The sequence below is a fragment of the Actinia tenebrosa genome, unplaced genomic scaffold (genome assembly GCF_029948245.1).
Source record: "Actinia tenebrosa isolate PJP-AT-01 unplaced genomic scaffold, QUT_ActTen_1.0 PGA_scaffold15__27_contigs__length_11533743, whole genome shotgun sequence".
NCBI classification, from domain to species: Eukaryota; Metazoa; Cnidaria; class Anthozoa; order Actiniaria; family Actiniidae; genus Actinia; species Actinia tenebrosa.
In genome coordinates this window covers 2,173,191-2,193,744 of record NW_028292575.1, presented here as the reverse complement: position 1 = coordinate 2,193,744, position 20,554 = coordinate 2,173,191, and the positions used below count along the sequence as shown (strand labels likewise).

Here is a 20,554-nt window from a genome sequence, read left to right as displayed (position 1 = left end):
ACAAGTCTATTATCATCTGTTTCTTTGAGTTTCAAAACACTCGTTTTTTGAGTCATTTTTCTCTCTCTTTATGACTTCTTTAGACATTTTTGATCTTTTGAATTAAATATAGGACATAAAAAGAGTTATTTTAGATGCATCCGTTAGAAATCGAAAATGAAAGAAGCAAAATACGATATTACTTCGTCAGCAAAAACGAGTTGATCTGCAATTTTCTTTGACAGAAGAGTCTAAACTCACTTACAAATCCTGTAAACAATGCTTTGCATAACTCTACAGAGAAATCCAACGAACCTGTAAGTTATATCTATTATTATACTATATTATTATCCTACTCTCCCGTGAAATCTTTTCACTGCATTCGAAGATCAAGCTGGTTTGATCTTTCAAAATTTTAGAAATGTGTTGTCAAATTTTGACAACTTAACGTTATAAAGTTATCAATTTTTTAACTTTAATCTGACTTTATTAACTAATATTTATTACTGCATTTGAATTATCAATGCCTTAAGCAAAGCTCTACAATTTGACTAAAGTATTTTATGATTCGTAGAATGTTTAATCATGAAGGCCTTTTATAGTTGAATGTATTTCAAGAGGTTTTGGCTAAGATATAAGTTTCAAGCATTTTATATGTCTCTGTTTTGCGAGTAACAGGTGCTAGTGCTTTATAAATGTCTTTGTATGGGTTTGGATCGTTTCTTTGAATTATAATCACGTTGAAGCTTACTTTTATAGCCATGAAAAACTCTATATGTAAGCTTATTCTTCCATTCTAGTTTTGAAATGGCTTTAAATATAACATAGCAAAAATAGTATATATTGAGGGTTTGAACCATCACGTGATGGCAGCCATGACAGGAGGCACAACAAAAGAGTCGTTCTCCCCTGGGAAACTGAATCCTTTTTCAGATTAGACCAGATTCAATAGCGCAGCGCACTGATTCTAAAAATAGCTTAAAGATTCGGACAAACATTGCATTCTGTTTAACCGCTACGATGATTATACGAACCCATTTTATTATTTTTACTTAAAGTTACAATAATAACCCATGTAAACTAAGATCAACTGCGATGGGCTGTGAAAATTATTTGCTGAAAGTAAACTTGTAAGTTTGTTTGTCCGAATTTTGCCTTTGTCTTCGTTTTTATGATGTCACCGTTACGCTGCACTATTGGTCCTGCTTTAGCTGTCATGGCTGTGGTGTATTTTCTAAATAATAATCAACTACACTAAACCATGTGCTTTGATGCTCGTCTCTTTATTACACACATGCGCACTCGCACGCTTGCAAACCTAACAGGGGTGGGGTGGGTAAATCCACCAACACTACATCTCTCCCTTTTTTTAAAACATGAGTTCACACATGGTTGAGCAAAACAACAATAAACTAAGATGCTCAAAGTCTTTAACTGTCATAACATTTAAACATCATAAGCTTTAGCAAGCTCACAGTCAGACAAAAGTTATAGGCCCAACATAGCCCAGTACATAGTCATCAAACCTTGCAGGTAGCATCCTTGCACGAGTAGGTCGAGTAGCTTGAAGGTTAGGATTGCAGGGTTGACCCGGATGGTCAACCTGGCTGGCTTGGGTAGGTGACATTCCTACTGCTGTGGTCGCCTTGAAAGTTCCTCCAGGAGGTTGATCATCAAAGCAGGGGTCAATCTCATCAAGCTCTGAGGTTGTGGTCCTGGGTTCAGGCACATTTTCTCTGCTGCCGTAGAATTTCTTTAAATGGGTGACATTCCTGTGATACTGAGATCTTCCATCACCAATGAGAACACTGTTTCCTTGCTTCTGAATCACTGTGAATGGTGATGGTTTGAATGGTGTAGATAGCTTGTTCTGTCTCTCCTGTTTGACCAGCACTTGATCACCCTCCTGGATCTGACTGTCTTGTGCTCTCCTCTTGGCGTCTGCGTACTGTTTCCCCTTCTCTTTCCATTCACTGTCTCTATCTCTCACCTCATAGTCCCAACTGGTTTCAGTCAGTTGGGGTAGTTTTGTGCGAATGTTCCGCCCATATAGAAGCTGTGAAGGGCTTATTCCTGTTGTGCTGTGTGGTGTGCTACGGTGCATTATCAGAAACTTGTTCATCTCTCCTCTCCTGTCCCTTCGTTCCACTTGAGCAATGCGTAACCTCTTCAGGATACTGCGATTCTGACGCTCAACTTCTCCATTGGCCTGGGGCCAGAGAAGAGTGGTTCTCCTATGTTCAATGCCATTCTCACGCAAATACTCCTCGAACTGCTCACTTACAAACTGTGTTCCATTGTCTGTTCTTAATGACAGTGGTAGGCCATGAGTAACAAATGCTTGGTCCAGGAGTGATATGATCTTCTCGGAAGTTATGGATTTGGTGAAATCTATCTCAAAGAATCTACTGTAGTAATCCACCACGACAAACAGGTAGTCACCAGAGGGTAATGGACCCAACAGGTCAGCAGCTAAGTGCTCCCATGGAGCAGAGGGCAACTCAGTGCGGGTCATGGGCTCGGGTTTGTGAGGTTGGCTAACCAACTGACACCCATAACATTCTTTGCAGTGCTTTTCAACTTCCTTGTCTAGTCCCGGCCACCAGACTTTAGACCTGAGTCGTTGCTTCATGGCTACAATACCTGGGTGGCCTTCATGGGCTAGCTCTAGTACTTGACCTCGGAGTTGTTTGGGCACTACAATCCTTGCTCCTCTCAACACAAGTTGACCAACCGCTCCTAACTCATTCCGCACTGGCAGGTACTCTTTAAATTTGATGTCATCCCATCTTCCATAAAGCAGACACTCCCTGATGCACATCAACTCTGGATCATGTTCTGACACTCTTTCCATCTCGCGTGTGGTCAAGGCACATGGGGTCGCCTCCCGAGCTACAAACCTAATATAATGTTCGGTGGTATCATCTGAGCCAGTAACTGATGATGGGGACAGAAGTCGTGACAGTGAATCAGCGATGTTGCTTGGGCCAGGGATGTACTTAACAGTGTATGTGTAGGGCTGCAGTCTTAGGAGCCATCTCTCAATCCTTGCACAGGTCTTTGACTTTGGTGTAAAAATACACTCTAGTGGCTTGTGGTCTGTCCACAGTTCAAAATCAGCACCAAAGATGTAGGCATGGAACCTCTCGCATGACCAGACTATGGCCAAGGCCTCTTTCTCCGTCTGTGAATATCTCTTCTCAGTGTCACTTAAACTGCGGCTGGCATAACTAATTACTCTGAGTTCTCCTGCTTGTTCCTGTACCAGAACAGCTCCCAATCCGACCGGACTGGCATCTGCAATCACTTTGGTGGGTGCACTTTGGTCAAAGTATCCCAGGGTCTCTGCATTGGTGAGTCTCCTCTTCAACTCCTTGAATGCTCTACTCTGCTCTGGACCCCATTGAAATGGCTCTTGTGCCTTTGTAAGCTTTCTCAAGGGTGCAGAGATGGTAGCTAGGTCTGGGATGAACCGTGCAGTGAAGTTCACCAGTCCTAGGAAACTCCGTACTTCTGCGGCATTTGTAGGCTCTCTAGCCTCAGCAACTGCTCTCACCTTTTCATCTGCTGGTCCAATTCCTCTTTCTGACAATACATGACCCAGGAATTCTATCTTTGGCATTTTGAATTGACACTTGGCACGGTTGAATGTTAATCCCCTTTCTGCTAGCACCTTAACTACCTCTGCGACTCTTCTATCATGCTCCTCTTCTGTTGATGCATGCACAATGACATCATCAATAATATTCTGAGCACCATCACATCCTTGCAGGACTTGCTGGAGAACTCTCTGATACATTTCCGGGGCACAGCTGATCCCAAACATGAGGCGTTTGTAGCGGTATAGGCCTTGGTGGGTTGAGAATGTAGTAATATCCCTCGATTGTGGAGCTAACTCAATTTGATGGTAGGCTGACTTAAGATCCAATTTACTAAACACTTTGCTTTGTGTCATGTCTTGGATGACTTCATCAATGGTAGGTATAGGGTACCTCTCGCGCTTCACAGCCATGTTTGCCTGCCGCATATCAACACAGAGTCTGATATCCCCTGTGGATTTTGTAACAACTACTACTGGGGATACCCAGGAACTTGGACCCTCAACCCTCTCTATGATATCAAGTTCCACTAGCTCATCAAGCTTTTGGCTCAGTTTATCCCGCAGGTGGTAGGGTACTCGACGCATTTTTTGGGCCACTGGTGTGACCTCTGGGTCTATGGGGATCTTTAGTTGGAAATCCTTCAACTTTCCAATACCTTCACAACAATTTGGATGTTTATCCAGAATACTAGACTGTCCCTGGGACCCATCTAAAGACATGTTAAGGGCATTGATTTCTGGTCCCAGCTTTAACACTCCAAGCAATATTGCTGTATCCCGACCAAGGAGTGCTGGACCCTCTTCTTCAATCACAATGAAGTCAACACCACTTGCAAGTCTTTCCCCGATGGACACTTGGGCTGTAAACTTCCCAGCAACTGTCAGAGGTTCTTTACTCCCATATGGAAAGAGGTTCTGTGGACTACGGGTGGAGGTGCATTGAATCTTGCTATCTTTCAGGTGTTCCCACAACTTCCTGTCAACAACATTACAACTAGCACCAGAGTCAATGATCATTTCAATTGGTATTCCTCCCACTTGAACCATTACTCGACCATTAACTGTACCATCGGAGCTACCATGAATACTAAATGCATATTTATCTTTACCTGGTCCTTGGTCATCATCATCATATTCAACTTGCCTTACATGTTGTCTCCCACCTTTGTTTCGCTCACTTGGCTGGGTCCTACACACTCTCTCGAAATGTCCAGTTCCTTGGCACTTCCTGCACTGCTTACCAATAGCTGGGCATTTAGGGTCTTTGGACCTGTGTCCTTCACGTCCACACGAGAAGCAGGTGATCTGACCCTTTCTTCCATCTCTCCTTTGGTCCCGCTGTACATAGTTTGTCTCAACAGTCACCTTATTGACTTCCTCTGATTTCCCTTCTATAGCACGGGCTTGCCTCTCTGACTGTTCCATAGCTCGAGCAATCTCTTTTAACTGTGCGAGGGTCAATCCTCGGCCCTTTTGGAGTAGCTTCAAACGAAGATTGTGCGATGAGCACTTGCTAATGACTTGATCCCTTATTTGCTCGTCCACTGCTGTATTTTCTCCGAATTCGCAGGTTTGGGCCTTCTGTCGCAGTCTGGTGATAAACTGATCCACAGTTTCATTAGGAAGTTGACTCATTTCGCGAAAACAAAGTCTCTCGTACGGCACATTTGCCTGAGGTTTGAAGTAATTATTCAATGCTCTAGTCGCTAGAGTATAAACACTCGCTTCATCATTCGTTTCCTCCATCAAGGTGAAATAAATATCCTGTACATTCATTCCAGCAGTGTGTAGAAGTAGTGCTTTCTTCTGTTCCGGGTCAGCGACTCCCTTGCCCGTAGCAAACAGCTCAAATGCACGTAGCCATCTTTGCCATCGGGCATCAAGACCAGCCGAGTCCGTGCAATCAAATGGCTCCAAGCCACCTAATTCAGATAAAAATCTGGCCATGTTGTCTTAAAACGATCAATCTATATCTAAGATTATCTTTGTGGTGATCCTCGTCGCCAAATGTGGTGTATTTTCTAAATAATAATCAACTACACTAAACCATGTGCTTTGATGCTCGTCTCTTTATTACACACATGCGCACTCGCACGCTTGCAAACCTAACAGGGGTGGGGTGGGTAAATCCACCAACACTACAATGGCTAATGAGCCAGTAGTTTGTGTTCAAATCTTAAGATGATTGAATGAAAATATCCAGCCAATATTGCTAAAATTTTAATGCAATATGATGTTGCTATAGCATTAAACAATTGAGAATGCTACAATGTAGCATAAATTGTATTAGTTCCAAAAATTATCCATACTCCTCCCCCCCCCCCCCCCACCAATGAAGGATTTTTATAGATCTCTCCTGTCCCTGGAAATTCCAATTCCAAACCCTGTAATTTCGTTCTTTCTCTGTCCCACTACCCCTCTCCCCCAGAAATTCCAATTCCAATTCCAGAAATTCCTATGTGGGGGGAGGGGGGGAATTATGGGTAAGTTCTGGATCTACACATTTTAGCAAAAATCTATTTTATTGTAGTACATGTGCTTGATCTGAGCCATATTGAGGGGCTTTTTTGATGAAAAACAAAAAGAAATAGATCCATTCACTTTGATTATCGTTATTGATTTTTTTGTGTGCAGATAAGTAACCAAGGAATGAATAAACCACAAGCTTTCAGAAATAACAAAAAATTAACACTGATGGTCATAATAGAAGCAAATTAAAGTATAATATTACCTGCAACTATGCCAACCACAAATACGCCGTCAAGCCCTCCAGTACTCCATGGGCCGTGCTTGGCTGCCAAGGAGCTTTTGGATGCTCTAACAAAGGCTCAAGCTAATGGGATGTCAGAAAGTAAACTGGTTAGTAAGACCTACACTATTTACAGATAATCTAATTCACCTACTAAGGCATATTGCCCCTTTTCAGACCAAGTGGTTCTAAAGGGAATAAGATTCTTTGTTGTATCCATATTCATGTAATCTTCTCGTGTGCAACCAATCAAACAAAGGGATGGTACTCTAGGGAATGATATGTGGTCTGAAATGGAAAACTAGGTCTTGAGCAAGTATTGGTAATGAGCAAGCTCTCACTGGAATCACAACGTTTTGCTTTTCAGCTAGTAGAAATGAGTGGCTCGCATAATGTTCACTGTTCAGAGAAGCTCTTCATTCCATACATCAGTAAAAATAAACTTGTGTCATGGGTCTTTACTGTAACATCAAGCGTAAGTACTATTTATTATGGGCTACAGCTTCAAACCTTTAAGTTTTACCAATACTCGAAACAATTGACCTCTGGGCTGATCTAAGTAATGGCATGGTAATCACTCTCATCAAACCCTGAAAAAACTTTAAGGCTGATCTAAGTCAGGGCATGGCTAACTCACAGATCAAACCCTGAAACAACCTCTGGGCTGATCTAAGTCAGGGCATGGCTAACTCACAGATCAAACCCTGAAACAACCTCTGGGCTGATCTAAGTCAGGGCATGGCTAACTCACAGATCAAACCCTGAAACAACCTCTGGGCTGATCTAAGTCAGGGCATGGCTAACTCACAGATCAAACCCTGAAACAACCTCAGGGCTGATGTAAGCTAGGGCACAATGAACTCACAGATTGAACCCTTAAATTTGGAACAAAAAATCAGTATGTGTATGTTCATAAATTTCTGATTTAATTTCTCCCCATTTTTCAGTCTCTCATTGGGCCATGGTGCCAGCTAAAACATGTCTTCATGTTGGACCCATTTCTACCAGAATTCTCTATCACAAATATCTCCTCAACTGACAAACCAATACTCACGCTGCCTGCAAACTCTCAGGAATGGTTAAACAACTTCAAAGAACCAGCTTCAGAGTATAAGGTTACAGTACAGTTTGTTTCTAGTAGCTATGGTAACTTCTATCAGCACCTTGTCTTTGATTTTGGATCTAATCCAAAGATTGTTCGTAACCTTGGGGTGATGGTTGCTCCTGAGCAGAGTCTGGTGAAACAGCTGACGTTTAAAATTGCTTGTGAGGAGGAGAATGAATTGGCCTGGCTAAGCAAGTATCCACTGGTTATGTATGATGGGAAGGTAGATGATGGTAAGTATGTCTGTACATCATACAAGGGAGAATCCAGGATATTTAGGGGAAATTCAAACCACTGATATCAAAGGGAAATTCAAAGACACAAGCATCACCATAAGATTGTAAATAGAAACATTATACTTCGTCACATATATTAGGCAACTATTTTTTGCTCTCCTCTTTCTTTTTTTATGTACCTCTATTGACCAAAAAATATGTTACTGTAAAACTTATAATTTGCCAACTGTCTTGTTTAGCCTGTGGCTATTACAGCTGGCTTGTACCAATTTTCTGTATTTTTTTGTAGTTTAATATATGTAATTTTGCAATTTTGGTACTAAATATAGATAAATAGATAGATAGATAGATAGATAGATTGATTGATTGATTGATAAGGAGGACAGAACGTTTTGATCCTTATGCTTATGTTCAATGCTTATGTCGCTAGTGACAACTACGCTTAAACAATGACTGTAGTTTTGTTAGGGCTAACAGTGGAAAAGGAAGTTATGTTTTATTGAATACATGTATTTTCTAATTAGGGTGTCTGTAGTTGTCATTTAGGGGTGTATTGATAACAGTTAAGGCTGAGTGTAAGGCTTACATATCATGAAAAACTTATCAATCATACAAAAATTGCAGAATTTAACCTAATCGTTGTCAACATTAATCTTCAATTTCAGGAATGAGCAAATCTTCTTATTCCCTCCCCTCTAACATGAAAAATGCTCTGGAGTACGGCTCATTTGATCACATGGATGACATATTGTCACCGGTAAACTATTGTCACAGGTTACATACTCTGCTGTATATAGAAGAATATGAACGGCGAAAGCAAATGACAAAGTAAGGAATGCATTGAATAGTTACATTTATTAGGAAGTATATTGCACCAATCCTATCATCACATGATGTTAAGCTAAGAGCCTGTTCTCTATCATAGAGCTTGAGCAGTTGTCTAATTCAGTCAAGGTTGTGGGTTCAAACCATGACCTGACCTCTTTGTTGTTACATAATTTATGGGAATGATGATTGATAAATGCAATGGTGATGGTGATGATGACACATGATGATGGTGATACATGATGATAGAATGATGATTGATGAAGACAATAGTAATGGTGATGATAAAATATGATGATTGTGATGATGATACATGATGGTGATACATGATGATGGTGATGATGTTGATGGTGATGATGATGATGGTGATGATGATACATGATGGTGATACATGATGATGGTTATGATGTTGATGGTGATGATGATGATGGTGATGATGATACATGATGGTGATACATGATGATGGTGATGATGTTGATGGTGATGATGGTGATGATGATACATGATGGTGATACATGATGATGGTGATGATGTTGATGATGATGATGGTGATGATGATACATGATGGTGATACATGATGATGGTGATGATGTTGATGGTGATGATGATGATGGTGATGATGATACATGATGATGGTTATGATACATGATGATGGTGATGATGATACATGATGATGGTGATACATGATGATGGTGATACATGATGATGGTGATGATGATGATGGTAATGATGATACATGATGATGATACATGATGATGGTGATACATGATGATAGTGATGATGATGATGGTAATGATGATACATGATGATGATACATGATGATGGTGATACATGATGATGGTGATGATGATACATGATGATGATGATACATGATGATGGTGATACATGATGGTGATACATGATGATGATACATGATGATGGGTATGATACATGATGATGATGATACATGATGATGGTGATGATAATACATGATGATAATGATACATGATGATGGTGATACATGATGGTGATGATGATGATGGTGATGATACATGATGATGATGATACATGGTGATGGTGATACATGATGATGGTGATGATGATCCATGATGATGGTGATGATGATAAGGATGGTGATGATGATGGTGATGATGATGTGGATTATAATGATGATAATGACAATGATTATTAAATAAAGTAAATATTTCAGGTTGAACCTACATACAGATGACATACTTGAGTGCACCCAGCCATCGATAGAGTATGTCAACCAGATTAATGTCATCCTGCCAATAAACCCAGATATCCTTGAAAACGCCAATCATTTGATCAATCGAAGTTCATTTGCTCTTATTAAAGTCATCCCACCTGGGAAGCGAAAGACTGCTAAAATCTTTGAAGTCACTGTGGAGGCTTTGAAGAAAGATTCTGTAGTCTTTCTGGTAAGTACTTTATGAATCTGAAATTATATGTTAGTTACGTATACCGTGTTTTAAATAAATATTATTATTGTTGTTATTATTATTACTATTATTATTATTATTATTGTCATCCATCCATAATTATCTCATTATTATCATTATTATTATTATCTATCCATCCATCCATCCATCCTCCCATCCATCCTTCCTTCCTTCCTTCCTTCCTTCCATCCATCCATCCACCCACCCACCCACCCACCCATCCATCCATCCATCCATTCCTCATTCCCATTATTCTTTTTCCCATTTCCCATTCATTCCTATCTATCTCTTTTCAGATTAGCGAAGCGTTAGAACTTGTGATAAAGCAAGCCAAGTCTCCTCTCCCTGCAGACGTCTGTTTTCGGTTCGTGGACACCTACAAGTTCATGCATAAAGCCATAGACAACATAGATCTCCTTTGCGTCTTTCCATCGGATCGTTCTGGCCTCTCTCTTGAATGGGAAGTCGAAGCACACGCTTTCCTAAATAAACCCCAGGCCACTGCCCTCAGTCACATTTTGGACCCTCGCCCCAAGCCTCCACTTCTAATCTTCGGTCCATTTGGGACGGGAAAGACTAGAACTATCGCGGAAGCTGTCAAAGAACTGTGTCGCTTACACTCAGGAAACCCTGAAGAGAATCTTCGTATTTTGATTTGTACTCACTCTAATAGCGCCGCTGACCATTATATCGTGGACTACCTTCATCCCTTTATAACTTCAAAGAAATCTGGAAGCTTCTTATGCAAGCCGCTCAGAATATGCTGGGAAAACCGTTTTATAAACTCTGTCAGCTTGACTGCCCTAAAATACTGCTTGATTGATAAGAAGACGGGTAAATTTGCTGTTCCAGATAAGCAATGCCTGGATAGATACAGGGTGGTCGTCACGACGCTTGTGACCGCTGATGTCCTGGTTGGGCTCGGGTTGCCTTCTGGGTATTTTAGTCACGTGTTTATAGACGAGGCTGCACAGGCCATGGAGGCGGAGAGTATTATTCCGTTGTGTTTGGCACAACCTTCCACGAGGATAGTACTGGCGGGAGATCATCTACAGGTAATGATAGGCATCAGTTATATCTGCATTCATCGTCATCATCATCACCACCACCTTCATCATCAAATCCATCATCATTCATCATTCATCATCACCATTATCATCATCATCCTCACCACCATCATTCATCATCACCATTATCATCATTATCACCACCATCATCCATCATCACCATTATCATTATCACCATCATCGTCATCCATCATCACCATCATCATTCATCATCACCACCATCATCTTTCATCATCATCGCCACCATCGTCATCCATCATCACCATTATCATTTATCATTCATCATCATCGCCACCACAGTCATTCCTCTTAACCATCACTATCACTTACCGTTTTTCGACCAATAGCTTTGCTTGACATTCTCTATCAAATAACAGTTTTATAAAAGAGATAATTACCATGGTAACGTTCTATATCTTTCCTTCATCACACGTAGCTTGGCGCTATCGTATCCTCCCGCGTAGCTCGACGCCTAGCCCTCGACCGCTCTCTTCTTGTCCGCCTCTACGACTTCTACTCAGAAACATCAAACTGTAGACTACTTCTTCTAGAAAACTACCGCGCCTACAAAGACATTGTAGACATTCCTTCGAAGCTGTTCTACGAGGGTACGTTAGTGGCTCACAAGACTAGACCACCGTCCTCTCAATACCCAGTTCACTTCCATGGCGTCCTCGGGAAGGAAGCAAGGGCTCCTGATATCGGTTCGTACTTCAATATGGCCGAAGCTGCGGAGATCTGCGAGAGGGTTGAAGAACTCGTTGATAGATGGACTGCTGAGAGTGATGAAAATATTGCTCTGGAGAATATTTGTGTTTTAGCACCGTACACTGCTCAGGTGATTTTGAATTGACCTAGCTTTTTACCTATACCAGGCGGCCATCTTGAACTTTTGTTTTGGTTAAGGCATTTTGTGATGTCGAAGGGGCAACCATTGGAAAATTTATAGACTGCACAGCTGTCATGGTGTCTTTTTATACGACCTTACGCTTTCCAATGAGAAGCAAGCACATCTACAAAGCAAGCACATCTACAAAGCAATTGAATTTGCTGGTAGTTGGAACAATGTAAAGAACACCAAGACTTCAAATCATTTGAAAATGTAAACACGCAACTCTAAGTTTTATAAATTTTCTACGTGTTTTCCCCCTTGACATCCCATAATCCAAGACGGCCGCCGTATCGGTAAAAAGGTATATCGTAGCTTGTCGGGTCTTTCCCTTCGTTCAAGGATATTTTTCCAGGTTCTCCGGTTTTCCTCCTTCGCAAAAATCATCCTCTAAACAACTTGAAATATTTGCCACACTCTAAGTTCACGGTTTTCGTGATTTTGAAATCTCTTTGAATTTTTAAGGTATCGTTAACTGAAACAAAAAAGTGTTGCGAAAATTAAGTAACCCTGAAAATCGTTTCCATTATTAAAGAAAACATATAATCTATGGAGAAAGTGGGGTAAGATAAGATAATAGGCCTAAATTTCTTTCCAATTTTGAAATACTCTGACGACTACAAAGACTGGAAGCCGAAGTTTGTAATCTAGTCTATCTAATCTACTAGTAATCTAGTAATTTGGCAGGCAGATGAATTTTTTTGGAATGAAATTATCGCCAAATTGGAAGACGTGTAGTCCTATTGCATATTAATTATATCATATCAAACTCACGATTATAGAAAAAATACGCATAAATATCATGTCAGAAATTCGTCCAGATATAACGGTATTGCCTTTGGAGACTTAATGGAGGATGGATTGGACTGGGTGTCTGTTGACTTGATCTTGCTTGGATCTCAAAAAATTGGTTTATCGAATTTTAATGTTTTGAAAGGGTGTGGATAATCCTTATATATAGGAAAAACATGCCTAACCTTTAAATTTTGATTAATGCTTCTAAATTCCTGATTTTTGAGAGATTTTTCATTTTGGAAAATTTGGAACCGTGCATGGCTGGAATGGACTGGACGTCGGTTAAAAGGATTTTCGGATCGGAAAACGTTTTTCGCGCCGAATTTGCAGCTTTTATGGTGCAATTCTTGTTGCTACATTCATAACTAGTATTTTTATTGTAAAAGTCTAAAAAGAAATTTTAAGAAAATATTTTTTTTCCATATTTGGTAAACATCGTATTGGATCCTGTATCGTAAAAACGTTCTTCTCTGGAACAACTCGCTTCTTATTCGCAGCAACTCGTCTAGTATGCAGCAGTTCGTTTCTTATTTCAGCAGCTCGTTTTCTTATTTGCAGCGATTCGTTTCTTATTTGCAACACATAATTTAAGTAAATCTGGAATCGTATACACTGAGAGATGGGACGGTACGTCGGTTGACTTGATGTTGCTTGGATCTCAAAAAACTGGTTTGTCAAATTTTAATATTTTAAAAGAATATCGATAATCCTTATATATAGGAAAAACATGCCTAACCTTTAAATTTTGATTAATACTTCTAGATTCCTGAAATTTTTTATTTTGGACAATAAGCCTGAAGAGAAATGACGTTTTACCCCCGTCTCTAGACCATAATCCTTTTCACATTGCTTTTGTAATTTAATTATTACTATCGTTCCTGTATTCTCTAAGGAATCAGAAATTTTAATATGAAAGAATTTTAAAAACTATTATGGTATAGAGTCGGGGGTAAAACGTCATCTCGCTTCAGGCTTATTCGCAAGCGAGCATGGCTGGAATGGACTGGACGTCGGTTTAATGGAACTTCGGATCGTAACACTTTTTTTACGCCTATTTTGCAGCTTCTATCATCGAATTCTTGTTTTTATATCCATAACTCTCATTTTTATGCAGAATGTTTACAAAAAAAAATTTTTCCCCAGGAATGTAGAACAATATATTGGGTCTCTTGGATTATAAATTTGTGCTTCTTGTCTGGCCATCCACCAGTAGTCAAACACTTTAGTACTTTTGAAAATGTGATATTAAAGTCTATTGAGTGTATTTGGAATGTCATTCCAATAAAGTATTAAGAAATTGTTTGAAATATTTTTTAGGTTCGAGAGATTCGTCAGTTGTTGCGAAAGAAGAAGCTTGGACAAGTTCGAGTGGATGGCGTGAATAATGTTCAAGGTTTGGCTCTTTAGTTTTTAAATCTTACTGTATAGACATGGCTTTCCAGAAAAATTATTATCCTATGAGTGAGATGCGTACTGTGCTGACTTAAAGCGCAAACGATACGACATCCCGTAACACTGAAATGTCTTCCCATAAGAATGTTTATCCTACGAGTGGGATGCGTACTGTACTGACTTAAAGCACGTAAACGGTACGACATCCCGTAACAATGAAATGGTTCCCATAAGAATGGTTATCGTATGAATAGGAAACATACGGTACTGACTCACAGCACGTACATGGTACGACATACCGTAACATTAAAATGGCTTTCCATAAGAATGGTTATCGTATGAGTGTGAAACGTACGTTACTGACTTTTAAAGCACATACATGGTTCGATATGCCGTAACATTGAAATGGCTTCCCATTGTCTTCCAGAACTTCATCCAATCAAAACGCGTAGTTGCGGCTACGGTAAGATACGGTACGGCTACTGTGTGGCTCCGAATTTGCCGTATAGTTTCCCACCAAGAGAATACTTCATATTCTCTTCTTTCCCACTTTTATCCATAATGATGCACTCTATATTTTTGTTGTTGTTGACTTACTATGTTTTATAGCTTAGCATACCTAAATAATTGTTTTGCAGGGTTAGAGTTTGATGCACTTTTCATAAGTACTGTTCATACCTCATACTCGATGTCCGTGGAGGCGCTAGAGCGTGATGAACTGGGCTTCCTGTCTGATCCACGGCTTCTGAACACCGCTGTTACTCGAGCGAAGTATCATTTGGCATTTGTTGGTGACCCTAGTGCTCTGTGTGGGGCTGGTGAATGTAAGGCTTGCTGGAAGACAATATTAAGCAAGTAAGTGATGAGTATTTTTCACAAAATGATTAGGACAACATTTTTATGAGTGGAGCAACTGAAGAAATAGAAAATGCGCGTGCGTGCTGTGTGTAGTTATCTCCCTGGTAGTTATAAAGCACGCGGGAGTTGGCAGAACACAAGAGAAATGATAGGAGAAGTACCGCGTAGTGGATCTGTTTATCCCCAAGAGCTTTATAAATTTACGCACAGCAAGCAAAATACAAATTAGTTTAACCGTTATTTTGGATACGAATGACAAAATAGAAAGTGCGCGTGCGTGCTGTGCTCTCATAAAGCACGCGCTCCCATCCAATCAGAACGCGAGATTCATAACAGGTATTTTATAGAATACGATAAAATAACTTCATTTTTTATATATTTCATAGGTGCAATGAGAACGGTACATTCCATTATCGTCTGTCGTTCGAGAAGGTCATTGAATACACCAAATTCAGCTCTCATACTTCACAGCCCACTTTAGACGATCCGAGCAATAACGCGAACTCTAAAGCACTGCCTCGTTTGGCTCATGGAACACAAGCTCCGTCCAAAGGTACTGCCGTCACCAGCGAGAGGCCCACATCGTCACCTAATATATCCACCACAGCTGGCACGTGGAATGGCGGGGTCAATGGTAATGTGTCAATGCCTCATCCATTTCTATCGCGTTTTCAGTTCATGCCTCACAGACCCACAACATCTGTGCCTACTTCCGGTGTAGGTATTGGAGTCCCTACGAACATGATGTACGGTGCCCCACCACGACCCCCGGGTAACGTTATGTACCCGCCAGGTCAAATACCGGTGTATCCAGGAACACCTACCGGGTATATGCGAGGAGTGGTCATGCCGCCTATGTACCCACCTACAATGCTTCCTCGTTCGAGCTTCCCGTTTTCTGCGCTTACTCCTCCAGTTTCCTTGGTAACTGTTTCTAAACCAGGTCAAGTTCAAGGTCACGGTCAGCCAACTAGCCAAATGTTCCATCCAAGACAGTTGAATTTTAATGGTCAGTTTACTGCCCCATATGGTGACAGAAATCCAGGCCAAGGTCAAGCTCACGGTCAAGGTCAGCCTGCAGGTCACATGTTCAATCCAAGTTCACAACAAATGGCTTATCAGTACACGGCGGCTCTAAATGGATCACCACTTTCTGGCCTGAATTTAATGCAGCTAAATTACCTCAACCCTAATGCAAGTCCATTCCCATATCCTGGACAAGCTCAAACTCAACGAGAAAGTCCTGTTCTTAGCCAATGCAGCAGCTCATCATCAGATCTATTCACTGGAGTATCCCAGGCACAAAGTACTCCTACTCCACCGCCTCATACTCCTAGTCCTATTCCTCAAGCAGTCAGCTCTCCATCCCCAACTTCATTGAGTCCAACGGTGCTCCCAGCACCACCACCAGCGAATCAAACGCCAACAGAAAACCCTGGAGTACGAAGTTATGCTCAAGTTGCAAGGCAAGCTTCTGCAAAGGACGAACAAAATCTTGACGCCTCATATTCGGGGTCTCCTCTTTCCCAGGTTGTCCAGAATTTAACATACAACGTAACCTTCAGGCAACAGATTCTTTTGGAGGAAGAAAAATGGCTGCTTGAGATTTCTGCTGATCCTACTACTGCAAAGGCTATAGCTGATAATATCCAGAAGCAGCATCAATTACTAGAAGAGGAGCGAAGGAATGTCCTACGACGTCTGTCTTTAAATGAGGCACTCGCGAGGCATCTCAACGTCGACTGCTCTGCAGCTTCAAATGCTGGCAAAATGTGTAAAAGACCCTTTAAACTCGGAAATGAAATGCAGGAACAAGATGAAGAGGAACTTGGAAACCTAGAATCGTTATCTATAACAGATGATGCAAGGTATGAGGAATTCCATGACTCGGACACTGAAGAATGGTTTCAGTCGCGTCGCGATGATCCTTTAGTCAAGGAGTATATCAAAGCGTTCGAGTCACTTGTACAGGCTTTTTCGCCCGACACAGACGATGAAGACTATTTCCATAGCAACGACGAGGAAGAGTTTCCAAGTGACGTAGTTCCATTTGCAACGCGCGGCCAACCGCCAAACTGGACATTGGAGCCAAGTAACGACGTCTCCTATATCGGGAATGTAATTCACCAAGAATACTTAGATGAGCGGACTGTTCATTCCATGCTTTTGAGTGATGAGCTTCTTCTTTGTACCCTGGAGATTAGCAGTTCCATTGGTGGCTCTTGGGGTTATGCTAAGGTCCTAGACCAAGATATCAAGGCAATGCTCTTGGGAATTCCCAAAGAGAGGGCTGGAACACGATGTAAGGACGATAACTGTTCAGATATCATTATCTCAAATCGATCAGATATGAACCGGGCACTCAATGGTGACATCGTCGCAGTGGAAGTAATCCACCGAACGTCTCAGCAAATTCGCGGCAGAGTCGTATTCCTTTACAGAGAAGTTCATTCTAGAGAATACGTCTGCTTTGTGGACCTTCAAGATTCAAATATCATGATCCCAATCGACAAGACCAACCCGAAAGTCTTTGTGCTTCAGAGCAAAGATCATCGTGGAGAAATCGGAGTTGCTGTATTTTCCATCAAAGATGGCGAAACTCATTGCCAAGCATTCGAGACTGAGACAAGTGGGAAACTCTTTCTTGTTCGTTTGCTGGAATGGGGATCAAACTATCGCTTTCCTCTGGGGATTGTCAGGAAATGTTTCCGAGAACCTTATGATCTTAACTCTGCTGTTCCTGTCTTTGCTGCAGAATATGGCATACGGCTTAGCCAACCTAGTGATGCCCTTAGCGAAGTAAGGAACGCCTACCACGACTCCTGGGAAATACCCATTGCTGAATTACAATGGCGTAATCATCGCTACTGCAATGTCTTCACTCTTGACTGCAGCTCCTCGCTTGGTATCGAGCTAGATGACGCTATAAGTATTAAAAGGGAAAGCAATAGTATGTTCGAAGTTGGTGTCCATGTATCAGACGTGAGCTACTTCGTGCCCAAAGGTTCTTGCATTGATCAGGCTGCATATCTCCAAGGTTTGTCAGTCTACCCAGACCAGGAGCATGGCCCTTCAATTAATATGCTTCCAAGGCGTTTAAGTCAAGGTCTCTGTAGCTTGGTGCCAGGAGAAGAAAGGCTTGCAGTGTCTGTTGTTTTCAAGCTTGACAATGAAGGGAGAATGGTCGGACAACCAGACATTCATCGTAGTGTCGTGGTGTCTTGTTGTAATCTTTCCTTTGAGGAATGTGATGCTATCCTTGCTGGCGATTCAAGACAAAAGCTGCCGGGAAACATCGAACGAGATGTCGCTCTTCTCAGCAAGTTGACCAGAAACATCGCAGCGAGGCAAGCAAGGCAAGGGTGCATAGCTGGGATAGTGAATTCTGTTCGTAAAAATGGCTCAAAATCTTCCCAAATGGTAGAACAGCTGATGATAATGACTAACTCTGCTGTAGCACAGAGGATGTTGTTGTCAGAAAGAACAAGGCATTTGGCGCCATTAAGAAGACAGCTGCCGCCAAAGGTTCATTTATTAGAATCTCTTAATCAATGGTGCAGAGACAATGGGGTCCTCCAAAGTGGATCTCTATCGCTAAGAAGACTCCAGGACAATGCTAGGCCACAGGACGAGGCATTCAAAGACATGAAGATCGAGTTGTCCTGCCTGGGGCACATTTCCACTGCTATCAACGCAGATAACCTTACTCAACTAACTGAAGCTCTTCTCAAGTGTGATGAAGACCCTCTTATCTCAGAAGCTCATTCCCGCCTCTGTCTCATCCAGGAACGAAGCCAGTACATCGTGTCATCCAGCTCCAACGCCGTCGTACTGAAGCATTTCACACTTGGGTTAGAATGTTACACCCACTTCAGTTCTCCGCTAAGAAGGTACTTTGACTTGGTGGTTCATCGTTGTCTTCTGGCGTTGATCTACGACGGGGAATTACCCTACAGTGAAGCTGAACTCCAAAAGATTTGTTTTGATTGCCAGGTAAGGTCTTTCCCCTCGCTTTATGACTTTCGCAAAGATGTAAGGTAATATAAACTTAAGTTTCTGCACTTTTTGGGCGAGATTTTCCCCGCTATTTCATTGGGGTCTGATGGTACTCTCCTGAAACTCTTTGAAATTATTTTTTGAAATATTGTTTTAGAAGGGCACATTTTAAAAAGCCATTAAAAAAAGGATAAATAAAACGTCAGGGACGGCGGAAGAGTTTTTAAAGTAGTGCCACACACCCAAACATTTGACAAAATAAAAATGCAATTTTCAACAATGAAATGTCATGGCATATTGTACGCTTCCGCGCGCGCTTTTCAGAGGTACTTTATATTCCTTAGAAACGCCTAGAAAAAACTATCTTGCAAATACTGTTACGCATTCTACCATAGAGGATTAAGCAAGCAACATTGTACAAATCTCGATTCTTGCGAAGTAATTTTAATGATTGACGAAAACAATGATGTATTTCAGGTAACTTCAAGTCGAGCGAATGTCTTCGAGAAAAACTGTTCGTCGACAGCTTTGGCGAACTCGCTTCGTTTTTCTCCAAAATGGCGGACAGCAAAGATTGAACGTGTTTCTCCTGATCGCATCACAAGTATCTGTAAGATATCTGACAGCAGTAAGCCGTTGAATATATGTACTAAAGTGCAAGAATTGAGACCAGTGAAAACTGAATTTGCTACAGCAGATAAAGGTAAATTGAGCTGAGCTGAGCTGTGCTCTGCTGTGCTTCGTTATGATGTACTTTGAGTCGGGTTGCGCATGTTTGCTTTATATCAATCCTGTTCCGCTATGTTGTACTTAATTCTACTGCATTCTGCTTACCTATTTAATGTTGTATTTTACTCTTTTCATCTGTGCTCTGCTACTCTCCTTTTCTTGCTTATTGCGTTCAAGAATAATTTTTTCAATCCGATCTCCACAGAGCTGCGTCTGACGTGGGAAAGTCGAGAAACCTTCACAAGTAGTTCACAACAAAACCCCAAGTCTCCATCTCAACCCAAGAGCGACACTTTCTACGCTAGAATCCCGTCTACGAGCTGGGTTTCCTTCGTTTCAGAAGTCGCGCGCTCCAACCTGAAAAAAGTCATCAAGGAATGGAAAAAAATCAACTCGAGTTCTTTAGTCGTGGATCACACCCCGTCAGTGACAGGTTCAGTCAGCGATACGGAACTTACCCGACCAACAAGCGAAGCGCAACAGGGTTGTACTAGTCGATTCCGTGCAAACAACCGCCTCCAGGTTCTGTTTGGAAGCGAGAAAAGACGGGGTTTGCTTCAACCTGATGTTCAGGGTGTCCACGTGACGGGAGCTGGGTTCTCTTGCACGAGGCACCAGAGAAGTCCAGATAGTTGTTTTTGCGCTCCTCTGACGTTCCAAACTCTACCTTACTATTTGGATGAGCAGCATTATCAGGGGGTGATGGTGCCACTGCTGGAAGCTGAGGCTGCAGTAGCGGTGATGGGGTCTGGTGGTAAACGATTTGTGGTGGAAGATGTGAAGCTTAGCTGGGTAACTGGGTCTGGGACATCTGGTAAGCCAATACTTGGTAAAAATGACAATTGTGGATCACTGTACCTTGAGTAACGCAATACTTAGATACGATGAAAA

The 20,554-nt window shown here is 41.5% G+C and overlaps 1 protein-coding gene across 1 annotated transcript in view; it reads left to right on the top strand.

Annotated features, from left to right (window-relative positions):
* The first annotated feature begins 40 nt into the window (after positions 1–40).
* The window catches only part of LOC116291905 (3'-5' exoribonuclease HELZ2), a 28,501-nt gene continuing 7,987 nt past the window's right edge, over positions 41–20,554 (top strand). The window contains exons 1-13 of the mRNA XM_031699139.2: positions 41–296; positions 6,215–6,439; positions 6,697–6,804; positions 7,277–7,667; positions 8,336–8,498; positions 9,685–9,916; positions 10,234–10,992; positions 11,441–11,842; positions 14,006–14,081; positions 14,719–14,935; positions 15,325–18,931; positions 19,412–19,637; positions 19,869–20,477. Of these exons, the coding sequence (XP_031554999.2) occupies positions 6,320–6,439; positions 6,697–6,804; positions 7,277–7,667; positions 8,336–8,498; positions 9,685–9,916; positions 10,234–10,992; positions 11,441–11,842; positions 14,006–14,081; positions 14,719–14,935; positions 15,325–18,931; positions 19,412–19,637; positions 19,869–20,477 (6,910 nt within the window). The 5' untranslated portion in view covers positions 41–296; positions 6,215–6,319. The remainder of the gene's footprint in view (positions 297–6,214; positions 6,440–6,696; positions 6,805–7,276; positions 7,668–8,335; positions 8,499–9,684; positions 9,917–10,233; positions 10,993–11,440; positions 11,843–14,005; positions 14,082–14,718; positions 14,936–15,324; positions 18,932–19,411; positions 19,638–19,868; positions 20,478–20,554) is intronic.